Below are 19,668 nucleotides of genomic sequence, written 5' to 3'. Positions count from 1 at the left end.
CTGCTGGGTTGGAAACTTCCCCAGCAAAGGGCTGAATGCTGTGGTCCTTGGGAAATGGCCCAGGGCCGAACACTTGCACCAGCTCCAAGGGAAAACCAAAGCCTTTGTGCCTCAGAGGCACCAACGCCAATGAAATGGGTTTTGGCTCTCAGAGGGGGAAAAAAAAAAGCACACGAGTGTTTTCAGCTCAGCTTTAAGGGAAAACGCAGCTTATGCAGGAATACTCTGCCTGTTTTCACTGCTTCCTCTTGAAAATACCTTTTCAACTCCAGGACTGATTCCAACTCAGTTTGACAGAGCAGACACATTTCAGGAATTATTAAATTTTTATCAGTTCTGAGACTCAACCACAGATCTGAAAGAAAATGAAGCTCACTGTGCACTTGTACGACTGCATGCGGGAGACTCTCTAGGAAAGAGACCATATAAACACCTCCAAAATACTTCAGTTAGAGATTAGGAGTTCCTGCACTGAAATAAAGCAACAATCTGGTGCAGATCTGCAGGAAACCAGACTACAGTGATACTAATTCCTGCAGAACTGATGACTCCTTATTTCAGAGGGGTTTACCAGCTAGCAAAGGGTATAGCTCTAGAAGAAGGAAAATCCTTCCACATTTTCCCTAATTCAACTAGAAACAGAAGGCTAACAATGTCTCTCAGATTCAGACTGTATACAAGGGGTTTTTTTCCTCAATATTTATTATTTTTTCTTTTCCAAAGTAAGTTTTCTCAGACTGGATGAGTTCAGGATTCACCTCCCCTCTGCAGAGCAGATGAGCTGTGGGGGAGGAAAATATCGATGGGCACCCAGGTGGTGCAGATCTCAGCACGGTTTTACATTCTAAGGCTCGAGGTCTGACCGTGTTTCCTTCGGTGGAGGAGTGAGGTGATTAAAAAAGCACCCTTTGGTGCTTGTAATGATTTTTGGGGTCACTGGATGGCTTTGGCTGCAGTGCAACAGGATTACACTGAAAGCTGAAGCAATCTGTTTTCTTTCTAAAAAGGAACAAAAACAAAACAAAAACCAAACAAAATAGCAGGAGAAATAGCTTAGAAGCAGGAGAAAACAAGAAGCTAGCCCTAGGAGAAAGGATAAAGGAAGGAGTCCTGTGGAAATGAGATGGTCTGTCCTTCCTGCTGGCTTAGCTGGTCCTTCCCTTTGCTTCCAGCTTCTTACAGAGTCTCCCTGGGGAAGGGCAAATTTGGATCAGAAATAGCTCTGGAAGGGAGATGTGAATGCGAAGGGGCCAAAGCCTAAATACAACCTGAAGGAGATGGCCTGGACAAGAACCACCTCGCCACCGAGCCAAATGGGACGCTGCTGGGGCACCGATGCTTAAACTGGAAGCCTCCTTTGAGGCTGATGAAGGATTCCTGGACTCAAGAGCTTGAGTTCTGTTTAGAAATTGGTCAAAAATAACCCTGGCCCAGCCAGCAGCCTGTGTTGCAATGAGACCAGACTGCATGAGTCAGGAGGAAACTGCAGGAGAGGAAGGGAAGGGACAGCTCTGTGTGGGCTGGCGCAGGGTGCGGTGAGGAAAGCACAGTCTGCTACCACCTCCCGAGGTAGCATCCTTCTCCGACTCTCATTTAAATGAGTTTTCCTGGATGAGTTCAGGATTCACTTCCTCTCTGAAAAGTAGATGGGACTGTGGGAGAGACATTTAGGAGAAAATTGACTGGCATGCAGGTGGTCCAGATCTCAGCAGGGTGTTGCATTTTAAGCCTGGAGGTCTTAACGCGTTTCCTTCAGTGGAAATGCGAGGTGACTGGGTACAAGGTGGGTTTGCTCTTACCTTGATGGGAGTGGCGACTTCTGGGCTGGCCACCACTAACGGAGAAATTAACACCATGCCTGAAAACTCATTGAGTCTCTCGCTCACGGTCAGGATGGAGATGGCTCCCCCCTGCAATGCAATATAACAGCCCACAGCTTAACACAGGAGTCAACATCTTGTTTGCACAGTAATCCTGCTACTGGAAGGGGTTTAATGCAAGAAAGCAAATTATTTCTGCCCTAGTGAGAGTGCGGTGTGGTCAGTGAGGAAGGGTGGAGGAGCAGGGTCACCAGAAGTGTCTGGTTTTCGCTGGGGGAGAAGGGAGCTGGTGTCTGCTCGCATGCTGCAAACACTCACATCAGACTGAACTCAACTCTCTGTGCAATGTCCCTCAGCTCTCCGGGATGCCTCGTGTCCTCCTCTGTTAAAAAGAAAAAGCCTGAAGCGGTAGTTCAGGTGGGTCTTGAAAAATAAGCTGGGGCTCTATCAGCGTGACAGAGCGGCGCCCCATCGGGGAGATGCTGTGAAGCCGCGCTGGCTCCGCACTCGTGGCACTGGTAACCCGGGCAACAGCAACACTGCCATCCGGCATGTGAAAATCTTCACTGATTACTGAAGTTAAATATTCTCCTCTCCAGTGTCACCAGCCCCTGCAGCCCCGCAGCGCCTGACAGTGAACACCCAATTTTGGGCCTAACGCCAGCCAGGCTGTGCCCTCCCGCAGGAGGACAGGAGGTGATGGTGTGAGGGGTGGGGGACAGAAGGGACCTGACCCCCTTGCTCGGGAAAGTTTGCAGAGGATTAGTTGCCAAGGGAAATATTTGGTGAACTTCCACGCTGCCAGAGAGCCACGGGCTTGTTTGAAAGGAGCAGCAGCGAGGAGCATCTCAAAGGCTTCACTGGGAAATCAGCTCCTTGTTACAGCAGCTTTGGAGCCCCTCAGAGCATGCCCTGCTTTCTTATGCAAGAACACTTGTTTATCTAAGCATGGCCTGAATCCCAAAGCACTTATTCACTTGCCTCTCCTCCGGGAATGCAGGGAGAGGAGATCAATGACATCGGTGGGAATATTGCTCGCTTGAATAAAGGGATTTGGCCTGTGCTGTCAGAATCAGACTTCAGATCTGTTCACCAAACCACTGCCTTTGTTTTTGCAGCCCTAATCCCTGGTACATTTTCCTGTTAGGCTGTTTAACAGAATGAGCTTACAGGGTGTTTTCGTGCTTCATCCTCAGCTGCTCACAAAGCTTTGGAGAGCTTAACCTCGTGGTTACGAGTTAAAATGAGGGGAGAAGCCCAACGCTGCAAGGAGGTGGCGGGACTTGCACCCTGTGTGAACAAACTGTCCTATTAAAAAACAGGCCCGCTGTTGCAAATGACACTAATTAGGGCCACAATCCAGGCAGAAAAATTACAGACTGACTATACTCGAGACAAGTCCTCACTCAGTCAGCGAGTGAAGTGAAAAGGAAGGTTGCTTGTGGCTCTGTTTTTCTTGCTGTGGGCTCAGTTATATTTACTATATTTTTATATATTTTTTAAAATATTTTTATAATATCTTTATAGTATTCCTGCCATCCACAAGAGCAGCACCATGCTGCGCTGTGTGTCCGGGTGCTGCCGCAAGGGGTAGGGGATGGTGCTTACCATGGAGTGCCCCAAAATGAGAACGGGCAGCCCGGGGTGCTCTTTCTTCATGAGATCGATGTGCTGCAAGCTGTCCCTGATGAAGACGTGGAAATCCGAGACAACCATACGATCGCCCTCGCTCTGCCCGTGGCCAACTGCAGAGGAGAAGGAGAGCGCACAGCTAAGTCAAACGAAGCAGTGGTTGCAATTGAGAAAAGCTTTAGCAGAAACATGGCTGGTGGACCGGTACTGTCCTAACTCGACCTTCTCCTGCAGTTATCTCTCAGCAGCAAGCGTGCTGCAGAAATACAAAGGAAGCTGCACAGAACAGTTAAAAAAATGCCATAATGTCTGTGATCTGGTCAAAAAAATAATCTCATATTTTCATAGAATCATAGAATGGTTTGGGTTGGAAGAGACCCTAAAGATCATCCAGTTGCTTCTACCTCCTCTTTAAAACTAAAACTACTGATCTAACTTCTTGCAGCCTTCAACATCAGGGTAAGGAGGGCAGAGGGGCTGTCTTGCCTTGCCATAGGAAGTCACTGCAAACTGAGAAATGGGGTTTTGCCCCAGAGATCACAGCCACTGAGGTTGCACGGCTCCCTGTACTCAGCCAACTGCTGTGTAGAGCCTTGGCAAGAAACAGCAAAATTCTGAAGGCTGCATATGGTCACTGTAAACTTAATGGGCCATGGACAAAGCATTTTCTAGTGCCTGGGTGTGCAGGAAACCTTCCCTGCTGCATGGAGATGGTGGTGGCACCGGTCTGCAGTGGGACAGCATTGAGTGGCACGGTCCTCCCGAGCAAGTGTTAACGCAAACTGCAGTGCACCTGGATGCTGTTCGCTCACTCTGTCTGGGAATTATCTCACTGAGCGAAGGGAAAGCCTAAATCGGGAGCTGGTGCGTCGCCGTGGCAACAGCGGCATCCCTGGCAGAGGTGGAGCCAGCATCGCCACAAACAGCCCCAGGCAATTCTGAGCTTGCAAAGGCCTGAAACCGATACCACCTTGGGGAAGCAGCTTGCGTGTTTACCTGACCACACGTATGTGCTGTTATCTGTCACAAACAGGATTTCTCCTTAAAAACAAGTGTCCTTGCTTGTTTCTGTTCCCTTCAGCTTGTTAAGGAAAACTGTGAAAGGAAAAACTCATCCCATCCATATGGGATGGAGCACAGGGGGTCTCACACATCTCCCTCCTGCTGTGGCTCCCAGGCCCTCTCCAGTGGGCACTCAGGCACTCTGAAATGCATAAGGGAGCAATGGTTTGTCAAAGGATGTCAAGTGCCTGATAACTGATGCTGGATGGCACCCCCTCTAGTGATCAGCAGAGAAAAGCATTGCCTATCCAGCTGGAAAGGTGAGGGCTTTCCAGTTACATCTGCTGGCAATAGTCTCACCAGACAAAATCAGTGCGTCTAAACTTCATTTTCTTGCAAGCCATCAAAAAAATCACCTTCCAAATTAGGCAGAGCTTCTAATAAAAAGCTGGACTAAATCCACTCAGTAAGAAAAAACTGAACCCCAAACTTGTTCCTCATTTTCCCTGCCAGGTGCTCTCCAGAGCTGGGTCTCTTGGCAGTGAACACATCACCAGTTCTGCTTTCCATGCACACAGCCCAATTCCTGCCAAAGCACGATACAGCAAGCATTCTCCATGGATTAGGGACCAGAAAGAAATCAAAGAGCCAATTAAAATACAAGTTTCAACAGTCTACAGAAGTGGGGCCACGTGTGTGGCCAGTGGTTCCGTTAACTTTAAACTGATGTTTATTACAGACTGAAAGTGAGCTTTTCCCAACATTTATACAAGTCCAATCCACTCACCTCGTGGACATCAAATGCACTATCTGCCTAATATCTAAACTTCACATTTAGCAGGTTAATATGAGTTGTTATTATTATATTATATTAATATAATATTTCTATTAATTGTATTACTAGATATTATTATATGCAAGGTTTGGGATTTTTAATTAATAACTTAATGAACCCACCTTTTGACCCTGCTTTTTAGTACTATTTGCCCCTTGCGCAAGGTCAGCCGGATGGCATCGCTCTTTTATTTTACTATTTTTCTCTCTTCCCCTCCAAGAAACCAAACTTACTCCACCAGAGAATGAGTTTATTGCAGGTTTGAATCTCCCAGCTGAGAAAGCTGGGTGAGGAACTAGGACCGCTCCTATTAGACTGAAGATGTGCACAACCAAAAATCAACACAGTCAAGAATATTGACATGTTTTTATCTGATCTTTTGCCTTTAGAGCTATTAAGAATGAAAGGTCAGGTTCATCCTCGATGTGAAGCTATTTGCTTTGCGTTTTGCTGGAAACAAACCTGATGAAATGGTCCCACAGTTGCAAGACAGCGGGTGCAAGAGGGGAACCACCTGCACCCAGTAACTGGAACCGAGTGACACAGCACCCAAGGGAGACAACAGAAAAGGGTCACAAGGATAACAGCTCCATGAGTTCCTCATCACAAAGCTCCCGCTGGGGCCCCTGGTTTCAACAGGGCAACTATGAGATGCTCACCTGTAACGAGCTGCGACTGCCCATGCACTTCTACACAACACCCTTGCTTTTCAAAACCTGTAAAATACGTTTTGTATCCGGCTGGCTTCAGACCCAACTTGGGTGGTTCACTGCTAGCATCACGTACCTGCAATGGCTCAGCGATCGACCATTTCAGGTTCCACGTGCTGAGATAATTGTGGGTACCCTTTCCTAGATACGAGTCTTTAAAAACAAGTATCCAAACCACATCTTTTCAAACTGCAAATCTAGAATTAGGAGGTATGAGCTTCCATTTCCAACCAAACACACCACTGCAAAATAACATACTTTGCTTAAAGTCTGAATAAAGGCTGCAGTGGTCTGGCCCAGTATGCAATAGCTATTAAGCTCTGCCCTCTGTATTTTCTGCATGAGCTTGCTCAGGCTGCAGCTCTGCCACCGTAAAGACAGGAGCAGTAACTCCTAATCAGTCAATGCTGACAGAAAGCATGACTTCAGAGCATGACTTCACCTACGATTATAGATCCTCCAAAGCTGCACGCCTCGCTGGATGGAGCAATACTGACGGGCTGCGCAGGGCGACAAAGCTGAGGGGTCAGCAGTGAAATATTTGAGGGTGCGAGGGCTCTGGGGAGTGCGTTATCACGTGTACGTGTCACTTTGGCTGCATGACGGATCGTGTGGCCCTGAAATGCAGATTTCTACAAGTCCCTGCATTCCTCAGATCCCGTCTCCTCTTATGCTGTGGGGCTTGCTTTTGAAATCCACTCCGAAACAGCCAGAATCTTCGGCTGACATTGGCCTCAAAAAAACGTTACATGCTGGTCAGATCAGAGATATGCTGGAAAAAATGCAAATAAAAAGCACAGTGCAGCTGGACACTCCCTTCTCTTCAGTAACAGCCAAATGGGAAGTGCCTGAAGAAAGGAGCGCCCCAGCTCTGGGCGTGCTGGGCAGATTCACCCAGACAAGGGAGGGGAGCTGTGCTGGGTCTCCATGATGCTTTTTTTAATAGGGCTGTGGGGTCACATCACAGCTGAAGAATTTTGTCCTTAAATACACTAAATAAGACCGACAGAGCATGAGGCAGCGAGGAGAGCCTGGCACTGCCTGTCTCCACACATCCGAGGGTGCATCAGCACCCAGGAGCTGTGGGGATGGGTGAGTGCGGCAGCACACCTTGTTCACCCCCACGGATTTGCACAATTTCTTGTTCTAAACACCATCTTCTATCTAAGCCGCACACTATACATTTTTCTTTCTCTTTCCTGGTTTCAAACCGTCCTGAGAAAGCCACAGCCCAACCTGGTACGCTCAGGTGTGGCCTGAATCGCTCTTTAGGAATGCTTTGCTACAGGAGATGAGGTGATGCGGGAAGTGCAGGGTCAAATGCTGACTTCAGCTACACTGCTGTAAATTTACCTATTATTTCAGTTGTGTGCCTTAAAGCTTACAGTCATGGGAGAGCAGAAATTATGGGCCATGTTGTTTTTTCAGCCTCTGCTCCCTATTTATTAAGGAAAAGCCATAAAACAGAGAGAGAGAGGACATGAAAAATCTGCCTGGGGAGTGGTAATTCTCCAGGCAGAATCTGGATCTTGACATTTCACATACTTTGGTGTTTCCAGCTTTCCAAGGAAGGATTTTTGTCAGAGCCCACCCCAAGCTCAGGCTGAAGACCCTCTTCCTGCACCGCCTCCCTCACCAATAAGCTTACTGGAGTCTGACCAGGCCATTTGAAGAAAATGCCTGAATGTCTTTCGGAAAAGGAAGTATTTATGTAAGTATTACATGTTTATCGACTTTCTTAAAGATTTATTCCTGAAGACCTCAATCTTCTGCCCCAGATTGGAGACAGGATGGGCTCCTCACTGGTGTGGGCCCAGGCATCCCTCGCCTTTTTTTGCTCTCACCTCCCTGCAGGTGAGGCTGCTGGAAAGAGCCACGAAAACAGCATCTCCTCCCTGCTGCTAAATTGCCCGGGTTAGGAAAAAAACCTGTAATTAAAAGATGTCATGGATGCTTTCCCTCTGCAGGTGGCCCAGGTGGAGCAGCAACACTGGGGCTCGAGTCTGCAGGAGGGGGATGCCAGTGACAGAAATTTGGATGGCTCTGCTGGTGCATGAGGTGCAAATGTGCCAACCTAATCTCTCTCCTGCGATCTTCCTGAGCTCGTGAGGACCTCACTGTGGTGGTCCTCAACCTGCCCTGCAAGCCCCTGCTATGGGAAGGGACCACTTCAGCAGCTCACTTTAATATCCAAACCCATAGACTGGGACACGGTGACCCTTGTCTGCCTCTGCTTCCCTCTCTGCCCTACACAAAACACATTCAGACTTAGAGTAAAACTTGTACTTAAAGCCCAAGACGAAGCAGATGCAGCTTTCAGGAGCGTTTCAGTTCTGGAAGTCAGTGCAGCAGTTAATTAAGTGCTGTCACAAGGCATTATGGCAGATGCCTGTATTATGAGATCTATTGAAACTCTGAGCAAGGACTGCTTTTTTTTGCATTTGTACAGCACCCAGCACTGCAGGACGTCATCACAGACCTTGGTCCGAGGTACTGCAAGGTCTGAAAGTAATAATTAACTCCAATCCCAGACTGTATGGCAGCACAGTTTTGCAGAGGAGGAGATGGGAGAAAGCACATAGATGGAGCATGTGGGTGAGACAATACACAAGACACTAATAATGGGTTTACATAGCAAATGTTGTCTGAAGCCTTGATTTTCTGCTTGGGTGTTTTTTTTTAAGGTTTAATGAAAAAAAATATTAATGAACTAGTAAACACTTCACATTGTCATAACAGTTCACTACTGAAAAAAACTATACTTGTTTTGTAATTAATCAAGTACACATCCATTAATTAAACTTCCTGGATTTCAAAGCTCCTAATGTTTAATTATTTGTTCAACAGCAGTACATCTAATCCACCAGATACACAAACATCTGAAACAACAGGAAGGAGCTTCAAAGCAGGACAATCAAGACTCAAAGTCAACAGACCGTGCCTGTGCTGTCAGAGATGGGTACAGCAAATGTCCCAAACACACCCAGGAAGCCCCTCTGAGTGCATCCTGCAGATTCCTACTCGACAAAGTGGCTCCCTCACCCTGAGAGCAGCCTTACTCCAGCAAGGAGCCTGCCCGGTTTTGTTTCAAAACCAAAATCAATTCAAATCAAGTCTGGTGCACAGAGGGCTGTAGTGTCTGCCCTCCACTGGTACCTACTCCTCACCTTGCATGCGGATGGAGAGCAAAGTCAGGACAGAGACACTTGAGCTACCCGAGAAGCAGGGCAAGCTGTCCTAGGGTTTGCCATGACACCTTGGCTCCAGTCAAGTTGCCAACCCGGTCAGCTGCTGTGAATATCTGATACAAGCCTGTAGTCTAAGGCTTTTCCAGGAGGACTACTTCCACCTCAGATGGGAGCAACAGCAACCAAAAAGAGAGGATTCACCCTCACCATTGGTTCTACCTTTACGTCCCTCGAGGATCTGAAATACAGCTCAACACAGGCATATCCTTAGTGACTTCTGACCTCTCTTCTCTGTCTGGGTAGTTCTCAGCATCCCTTCTTTCCTACCACCTGCATACAGTGAGCACACTGGCTTTCCCACGCCAGTGTGCACATTATAAAACCATTAGTTATGGTGCCCAACAGAAGCATCTCTCTGTGCTTGGTGAGGGAATACATATGCAGCACGTACCCAAGAATTACAGATGGATTCTGCCCCTCTCATACCCAAAGGGAGCCTTGTCCTGAACACACAACCTCATCAGCTTCCCTATTCCTTCTCAAGGTTAGGAAAATCATTTTTCCTTCAGCAGTTGCTGGATAGTTTTTATTCGCCTGCCTCACACAAAGAGTGCAGCAAACTGAAAGGCTTCTCCTCCCACATCAGAGACACATTTGCAGAGCTGAGATATTTTTAGAGTAGTGCACACACAGAGTTATATTGTTTGTTGTCTTGGTTGGCGGGGGGGGGAAGAAACAGGCAATTTTCTATACTAAAATTAATTTGTGCCTTACTGCTGGGGAGCAGGGAACCAGGCATCTTGTTGAAGCCATTTAACATTTTTTCTGTGCTCCAGAGATGACAAACAAAGTGACCTGGTACATATCAGGGCAGTCGTTAATTCTGTCCGACAAGGCAAACTGTTCCCGTCCATATCAAGAGCCAATTCATCTCTAATGGATACAGACATGGTTCTTCTGGCTTTACAAGACTTGCCCATTTCTTATGCTGCTGCTGAATTTGGCTCTGAGTTACAGTTCCTTAAAAGTCTTCCTAGAATGTCACGTTGCTCCTGAAAACACGCTGAAAAAACCCCATCTGAGTGTCTGTGTTGCAAAACAACGAGCTCTTCATAGGCGGCATTTACAAACAGTGGTCGCTGTGGCCAGACTGGCAATATGTGTGTCCCATGAGATGTCATGGAATGAAAGGGGACAAGACGGTAAGAAAACTGAAGAAGAGACGAAGAGTTTCTTTTGGAGATGGGTGGAGTGATTCCTATCTAAACTCTTCACTCATGGGATGAAAATCACAATATAAATGTAGAAGATATAACCACCGAGGCATAACTTACGGTGCCTCTAAGGAGTCTTACAACCAGGCACTAAGTGACTTTATTTAAGGCCCTATAACAATTTTTAACTGTTATTCTTTCCATGTTGCACTGAGATTTTTGCCCTTTCATGTGAAGTAGGTGATTTCCTGAAGTACAGCTGAGGTGACTTTATTTAACACCGGAGTTGGTCACCAAAGACTCCTGGTGTGACACAGAACCAGTATCAGCACTCAGATACTGCAGAGCTCACCAGTTCACTTGATCTACCTGCTGCTCATCTTTTAAGGACAGAGAAGGGCCACTTCTCTGCTCTCCACATCTTAAAATACCACTAATGGTACATAAAGTTTCACACTCACTAGAAGAGGAGAGCAGCCAAGGACAATTTCCCTGCTATTTCAGCTTAGCTTTAAAAAGCGTATATATAATTTTCTTGTCTTGTTTTGCTACCATAAAATAAATTAAAAAAGGCTGCAAACTCTGTTTTTTCCCAGATGAAAACCAGGAAGAATGTCCACTTGCAAGTTCCAGCTTTAGGAACTGGAATTGGTTCCTTTTAGGGCACCAATGCCAGATGTCAAGGGTTTTGGTGAAAGAGCCAGCGGTGGAGAGGCCCTGCACGCCCCTTCCCTGCCCGTTTATTCCCCAGCGTGGCTGGCACGGGGGTTGACTCTCCGACATGTGCATGCGATTAAGTCCTAAATGACAGCTTGTTTAACTGGAAAACATTTCCATCTTTTCCCCTTAACAAAGGCCATTCATTACTTGCTCTTCTATTTGCTTAGACGGTTTCACTTGCCCTGCCCAAGCGTTTGCACAACCCTCCTGATTGTTACCCCCCAAAAACGCCGCAAGTCAATGACCCCCCTCTTGATCCCCGCGCCGGGAGCCTTCCCTCGTGCACTGCCAGCCAGCTACATCCACTGCAAAACGCACCCGTGTGCATGGAATATTTTTATGCTTGGGAAAACAATTGAATCGATTCATCTCAGGGAAGACTGTTCTAATTCTTCCCTGCTAACGGCAGATTAGGCATCGAGAAGAAAGGAACATGAAAGCTGGATCGTGTAGCAGCTCCCTCCATGCTGCTGACTGATGTCTTGGGGGACTGGCACAGCTCCCTTTCAAGCTGTCTTCAAAAGGCTTCCGTCCACGCAGGCCACCCATTGGGAACCCACATCAATAACAAAATAAACCAAAAAAGAATTTAAACCAGCCATTTTTCACCCAATTTATTTGCGTGTTACAATAAACACCAGTTCCCACATAGAGCAAGGGCTCCCGGTGGGTCCTGTTTAGGCTGTGAGATTCTTGGCGCTGCAGCACAGCATTTCTCTATTCCAAAGCAATCTTGGCAGAGATTTTTTTTTGGTTATACAATTTTTTTCAGCAACCGGCAAATGAATAATAATAATAATAATAATAATAATAATGCTTCTAAAAAGGGGTAATCATGTTCTAAGACACCGGCAAGGTGTTTTACCAGTTAATGTGCCAAAAGTTCATTAGCAAACCAGAGCTCCCAAACTCCTGCAATCAGGGTCAGCTCTCCCCACGGGTTGTGCTTCCAGTTTTCAATCAACCTGCCTGAAGGGAGCTTTCCCACCGAGTTAAAGAGATTTTTCGCTTGTTGCTGCGCTCCTTTGCATTGCCACATGGCAGTGCCACCCTCATTAGAGTGGATTTGTCCCCGTTCCTGACAAGGCATGAAGGCAATGCCACTCTCCCAGGGCTGACAGCTTTTTACACCCGCGTTGCACAAGCTCAATGGCTGAGCAGCAGGTGGATTATCCGAAATAAGGGGAGGCTTTTCTTGTTTGTTTTTTAACAGGATACATCCGCACAGAGCTACAGCTCACTCAAACCCTACCAGACCTGACCGGGACCTGCTTTTCCCAGCAACACAATTAAGAAAAAAACCCTTCAGATTAAATTGTCCTGCCCAGTGTGCCAGAGCAGAGCCCCACCGCTGCCAGCTGGCTCAGGCTGGGTGGTATTTAGATGGGGAAAGTAATGGAGAAAGTAACACGGCAGAAAATAGCTCTGCTAAATTCATCTTGCAGAAAAGCTCTCATCCTTTCTTGGTAGAGATTGATTGTTTCGGCTGCTTTCAAGCACTTCATACCCTTTTCTCTATAACTCTTCTCCCTGCAACTCTGAAATCCTCACTTCATATATATTTACCAAACAAGCCAGGCTCAAACAGACAGGTTATGGCTTCCCATGCTCTATTTCTCATTTCACACCGCGGCTGGTTGACAGCAGACGGTGAATCCTGGCTGGCAGGGCTGCACTGCACTACACAACACACGGGTGCACTTGTTGAGCTGTTGGAGGTCATGGACCTGTGCGCAGCTTTTGGGCTGTGCCATCATGCAGCAAGGGTCCATTTGCAGCTAAGAGAAAGCCCTCTCCAAAATCCAAGCAGGATAGGTCCAATGTCCATGAAAAGGCACGGGGCTGTAGCCAAAATAAGAGGTCGTATCAGGCAGTGTCGGTCCAGAAGAGCCCCCAGTCTCCTGTCCCTTCCTCCTGAACCGAGCATGGACTTGGCACAGCTGCAGATCAGGCTGCCAGGGTGTCCCAGCTCTGTCTTTGATAAATTCAGAACCAGAAAATAAGCACAGTGTGGAGAACGTCAATTTTAAGGGATCTGGGTAGGGAGCATTCGTCTTTGTATCATCTACAATTCAGCACAATTTTTTTTTAAATTATTTTTGAAACTAAACAAGGATTCTCAAATTGGAGAGTACTGCCAAGCCCTGAATAAACCCCAGCATTAGAGATGCTGTGGGTATAACAGCTTTTCCCATGAACTAAATCTGCAGACAGTGTCTTCAGAGAAATTAACTCCTGCGTACCATGAAACAGGCTCTGTGGCATCAATTTTAATGCCCTAGGAGAGCCTGTCTTGAGGTTAAAACAGGTTATTCCCATCCATGGGCAATACTGACAGGGGGTGGATTAAAGCACAAGCTTCACTGGTGCAGAACAACTTTTCTGCATTGTCTGTGAAGTGGTCAAGTTCTGCAAGCAAATTCAGTCAAAGAACGTGCAGCTACCAAAGCAGTCAACCCGCACTTCATTATCTGTTGGTTTTCCACCCACTGCCCCACTCCTTAGCAGGTCTGAAAGCAAGTACTTAGCATGTGGACATAAGAAAATGCTACACAGCTGCAATCTCACCTTTGCTATTTTTCTGCCTCTGAAGAGGTACTTTACTCTAAGCTGCTCTCTTCGCTGGCTGAATCTTCCTCTGAATTACACGGGATTGATCATACGATTAACGGGAAAGACTACCTGCAAGAGAGATCTGTGGCTGCTAGAACTGCTGTCCTATTGAAATGTAACAGACTGCAGGCCTGACCTAAACCTGTGTGAAATCCAGGGAAGTCTTAGGAATACCAAGCAAAAGAGCTTTTCTACTTCAGGTCGCTAAAATCTGGCCACAGCCAGCGCAGACCAGGATGTACAATCACCTGAGGATGGGACGTTGCTTACAGAAAGGGTCAATGAGGTCTCAGTCAATGCATCCTGAAACCAAAACAACCCCATTGCAACTGGGTCCTGACCGCCAGACCCTGCAGGAGGCTTCACAGGGGGCTCCACATAATTTATGAAGATTAATTTTTTAAAAATCAGAAATAATTTCCCCAACTCACCACCCATGATTCTCACAGCTCCCTGTATACCCCTTTATCAGCTAAAATATCTTTTCTTCTCTAAAATAAGAGTCCAAGACATGTTAGCTTCTTGCTAAAATAGGGAAACCAACCTTAAAAAACCAAAACGACACTGGCACTGAAATATACAGCCCTGAATTGGGCAGAAATACACTGGGATTTTCAGAAGGCGAGGAGTTTCTAAGCATGAGAGAAACAGGAGCCTGACCAGTGGGCTCAGCTGGAGCAGTGCTTGACAGCAACAGAACTTGGTTAAAAACTGTGAAAAAGACACGGGGAAGCTGTGTGCAGGAACAAAAGATGAGATAACCCAGGGAGTGTCTTCCTGCCTGTGCTCCTAATAAGAGTGTTTTAATAAACAAAGAGATGCCCTGTTTCACGTTCAAAATCAATGTGCAAAAGGAGGAACATGATTAACTGAAAAAACCAGACACTGTAACCAAATATGCTTCTCTGCAACACTCAGATTGATTGAAGAGGGAAGAATCTGAATATGTGAACTGAAAAAGGATGACTTGTCCTTTCACTCTCTGTCTGTTTTGCTTCTGGGGCTTGTTGCTGCAACATTCAATGTCCTGTTTGCAGCCACTGCTACGGAACATTTTGGTTTTCCAAAAAGTCTCTGCACCTTTTGTAATAAGAAAGATGTCCATTAGTTTTTGGACTTGTGAGACAATACCCCAAAAGTGCTCATGGTCTGTAACAGAGCTACTCCCAGGAAAGTCAAGAGAGCCAGTTCTTTATGGAGAAATACCACCAGCTTGGACCAGGCATACGAGCTCTATAGCAACACTTTGTGAATGAGCAAATAAGCAATGAAACAATGAGCATTAAATCTATGAAGTATAAAAAGCAGTGTATGGGCTCTTTCTGCGTCTTTATTCTGGCCAGCCCATCTCTGTCCCCTGATCTGAGAGGACAGGCCACTGAGGGACATCCACTGGCAAGGAACCTGCTGGTGGTTTAGCCCCGAAACAGCTCCTGGCGTTTCACACTGCACTGACACACACGGTGCTGTGGGTTTGCCTGCGGCAGGCCCAGGGAACCTGTTAATAGCAGCTTTTTGTGGAAAATAGAAGGAGACTGCCAGTTTTGATCAAAGCACACAGATGGACAGAGCTGAGGTGAGCCTTCCTGTGACTGCAGACTGCTGCTTATGTGGTAAGGAAAATCAATTCTCTCATTTGAAGTTTGCAAAAGTTTTGCTTGCCTTAGTGAATAATTTCCCCTGATACCTTAGCTGTCCAGTTGAGCAAGAGCAGTTTCATTCAGTGGTTTCCAGTGCAGGTAGGGCACAAAGTGCATTAAAAATGAAGATGAAAGGGAAGTTTTAGGCCATTTATTGACTGGTTTTATGTTTTACTTCTCTTTGCAAAGCTGCCTGTCCTTTGCCTTTATTTGGTGCAAGTAAAAGCTCTCTTTGAATAGTGCACTCCTCTATAAGGCTGTTGCTGAACCAGACACTAACCTGAGATGGACTGTGCTCCTTTGACTCCTGTTATCCATCTAAAAAGGTACTGAAAGAAGCCAGACTGTGTTTTAATCCAACAGGAGTGATATACATGAAATGTATTTTCTCCTGCACTTTTCAAATGGCGTTCACTAACTTGGCACAGTCATTTGTAACTCAATAGAAGGACAAACTCCACTTCTGTATGAAGATACATTTATAGGTGAGGAATCATCAGTCATTAGCTTCTGAAACAACCTCCTCCAAATTAGACATGTCTGACAAACAAACAATAGGAAAGCTAGTCACATTAATGAAATGCTGTTGCTATGGAAAAATTGTCTCTGGAAAGGTGAAAATAAACACGCTTCCTTTTTCTCTGTGTGCAAAGACATCGAAAAGCATCTCCCTGAAGATGAAGCTATTCCTCATCGTAGATACCATTAAAGCAATTTCTTCACCCGTTTCAAAACCTCCTGTGCTTTTATTTTGGAAGCAACATCTCAAATGCCAGCAGCTAGGATGTTCTTTAGTTCATACAGAGTAATTGAGGCTGGAAGGGACATATGGGCTCAAGCCCATACTCAAAGTGTCTCCCATTCAATCAGGTTGTTCAGGGCCTTGTTGAGCTGAGCTTTAAATATCTCCAAGGCTGAGAGATTTTCTCACCTCTCTGGGTCCTGCTCTAGTGTTTGACTGTCCTTACGGTGAAAACCCTTTTCCTTGTGTCCAACTGGGATTTTTCGTACTGTGATATGTGCCGGTTCTCCCTCACCCCATCACCATCCACCTCCAAGAAGGGCCTGGCTTTGCTGTCTCCATACCCTCTCACTGGGGACTCAGACAACAACCAGATCTCCTCTTAGCCCTCTCTTCTAAGGCGCAATAACCCCAGTTTTATTGGCCTCTCCTCGTACATCTTGTTCTCCGGCGCTCTAATTGTTTTGACAGCCCTCCTCTGGCCTTGCTCCAGTGTGTCAATGTTTTCCTTTCACTGGGGAGCAAATTGGACCTGGCGTTTCAGATGTGGTCTCACAAATGCTGAACGGAGCAGAATAATTTCTCCTGAGCTGCCGGCTGTAATCTTTCCAACACAGCTCAGTATGTGGTGGCCTTCTTCACCACAAGGTCACACTGTTGACCCACGTACAACTTGTCTGCGAGGAACCCCAGGTCCTTTTCTACAAAGCTGCTTTCTATTCATTCGGTGCCCAACCTTTGATGCTGAATGGGGTTACTCCAGCCCAGATGCAGAGCTTCACAAGTGCCTTTGTTAAAACTCCATGAGGTCCCTGCCAGTTCGTTTCCTCAGCCTGTCAAGGCCCCTGTGAACAGCAGCCTTCCAGCATATGCTCACTTTCCACAAGTTGGTACCCCTGTAAACTCACTGAAAGCGCTTTCCATCCCATCATCCACAGCACTGATGAAGAAAGGTCCACTGATGGCATATGCAACATCTGCTTATTATTTTTTCCATTAAAGAACACAGATTCCTCTGACACCTCTTGAGGCTAGCGTCCTTGCTGATGTGAGCTAATGTCCTGCCATGGATGTCAGTAAAGGCAATGACCCCTGGGACAAAGTTTGAAGCAAGTTTGATGTCTGTCCAACAACCCCAGATAACAGACACAGTGAGCAACATGAAATGATCTGTTCTCTCAGCCTTGGCTCCTTAATAACCATCTGGTCCTTGTCCTGCCACCCTCAACCATCTTGCGCACAGACGTACTCCTACAGCTAGAAAAGCTGGTTACGGGAGAGTGAATAAGCTGTTGAAAACATTGCACGGGGTTGCCAACCTCCTTCACTAACAGGAAATGCAGTTACAAGTGACGTGCCTGAACCTGCTTCTGACATGGAGACAGAGTTATCCCGGATTTACCTGAGCAACTGTGAAAGCAGGACTCGACCTTTGATGCAGGGATCGATTTATACATGTAAATACTGAGTACAGGTGACAGCTGCACAGATCTTTGAGACAACAAACCAACAGGTTGTAAAACAAAATGAGCTCAGATCCATCAAGGCTATTTCCTCTTCAGTTTCCCTTATTCACCAAAGTGAACCCTTTGTCCAAATAAAGGATATTCTACTCCTGATTATCAGGACCACCTGTCCAAAATTCCTATCACTCAGTCCCAACATTACCAGTGCTCCAGACAAGTTTCGTGGCCCACTCCTCTTTATCACAGAGGGTATCTCTCATCTGAGAGGCAGAACCAGGGAAGGGGAGCCAGAAGGACTCAACGCCCATGGGAAGAAGGAAGCCTTTTAAGTTCCCCAAATGAATGACATGACTTTCCCCTGACTATTAACAGTTAACAGCCACAGGTTGAGGAGCATGGCCTGGGACGTGGCCAGCGCCGACAGCCCCACACCCGAATTCGTTGTGCTGAGAAGGGAGCACTCTGTTCCTTCCACCGCCACATCCCCTCGCACTGGGGCTGCTGTTACAGCCTCACGCCTCCTCGTGTGAAGCCAACAGCGGGGCTTTGTTCAAGAAGCAGCTGCTGAGAAGATGTACTATCGCACGGGATGACCCACTGACATTTCTTCCTCCGCTCATTAGTAAGCAGCGAATAATTAGGAGAAACAGGGCAGACTGCATGGCCCGCTGCTTGCAGAGTAAAAAGGCAGCTCCTCAGATCCCAGCGCGCCCCAAAAGGGATTCCCTCATGAAGAGAGCTCAAAGCAAGGCCAGGGCAGCTCTGCAGCACTTCCCCATCACCTGATGGAGCAGATTACAGGGCAGATCTACAGAAGTGAGGAAGTGGTTGAGTACAGGGAGGAGCAGAGCAATTGGGGGGGCAAGAGAAACCATAACCATGCTTGTGCAATCTTTACTGCAGTCCCACGTTATCATCTAGTGACAGCCACATGCAGGGGCACTGATGAAGGAGCATCTGCATTGCCTTCCCCCTGCCCAAACAGTGTCTGCACCCAGCTCTGGGTTACAGCACAGGACTTGCCTGCCTGTCTTCCATCACTGATTTTACAACAATTAAATCTTACTTAAAGAAATAATTGGTCAGATAACAAATAGATCGCTTGGAGCAGCCCAGGTTTGGTTTGGCATGTTTTCATAGCACGCATTAGATGACTCTACACATCTCATTTCACGTGCTCTTGCTTCTATGTGCCCATGCTAAAGGTGCATCCAGTCCTCACAATTTCCAAAACCCCTTGCCTAAAAGGTAGGCGTAGGACCATCTTTTCCCCACTTCTCCATCCGCATGGCTCCGCTATTACTCTTGGGAAGCCCATGAAACAAGGAAAGCCTCATCCCCTGAGCGCAGTGGAGGGGAAACACCTCTGAGTAACCCAACTCAAATGCTTTAAGCAAAATACTCCGCTGCGGCTTATGTGTGCACTGTCAGACCCATCAGCTGAGAGCAGCCTCACTGTCTCTTTATTTTTAGTTTGCTGTGGTCTGTCTGCTTCCTGGCTCGACAGCGTTGTTTCATCTGCCTTCGCAAGACAACAAAATAAAAACTGCACTTTCATCTCCAAGTCCCAGCTTGTGGCTTCCTCCAGAGCAGGAGGCACTGTCGGTATTTGCTTTCATGATTCAGTGTTTTCTTGCAGTTTTGTAGTTGCTCTCCTCAAACAGAAACACTGCTCGCTGCCCTGAAAGATGGCATGTGGTGTGGGCAGAGATTCGGGACTGTGTGAGCCCAGTGTGAAGGAAAGGGGGGCACTAAAGTGTTAGAATCACTGCTGAGATGGCTTCACCAGAACACAGCTGGGCGGCAGAAGCTGTAATGAGCTTCTCCAAACCAGCAACAATGGTGTGCACACCTCTGCTTCACAAAAACCATCTCAAAGTACTTATAATTGCCTGCTGTGCCACAGGATGCTCCCACTGGTATTCTGATACCATTATGGGCACATTTCAGCATCACTGATGCTGCAGGAGATGTATCCAGGCTCCTTTCTCCTACGCAAGCTGTGGCCCCGCTGGGAGGTACCACCTCACCACTACCAACGGTAGTGACATGCAGCAAACTGGGAGAAAGCAAGAGAAAAATGCAC

The 19,668-nt window shown here is 46.8% G+C and overlaps 1 protein-coding gene across 1 annotated transcript in view; it reads right to left on the bottom strand.

Moving 5' to 3' along the window:
- MGLL (monoglyceride lipase) overlaps positions 1–19,668 on the bottom strand; it is a 51,889-nt gene that overhangs the window by 6,983 nt on the left and 25,238 nt on the right. The window contains 2 exon segments of the mRNA XM_010186945.1: positions 1,800–1,910; positions 3,429–3,565. Coding sequence (XP_010185247.1) covers positions 1,800–1,910; positions 3,429–3,565 — 248 coding nt within the window.

Source organism: Mesitornis unicolor, unplaced genomic scaffold (assembly GCF_000695765.1).
Source record: "Mesitornis unicolor isolate BGI_N332 unplaced genomic scaffold, ASM69576v1 scaffold25346, whole genome shotgun sequence".
In the NCBI taxonomy this organism is placed as follows: domain Eukaryota; kingdom Metazoa; phylum Chordata; class Aves; order Mesitornithiformes; family Mesitornithidae; genus Mesitornis; species Mesitornis unicolor.
This window is presented reverse-complemented; position numbering and strand designations above follow the sequence as displayed.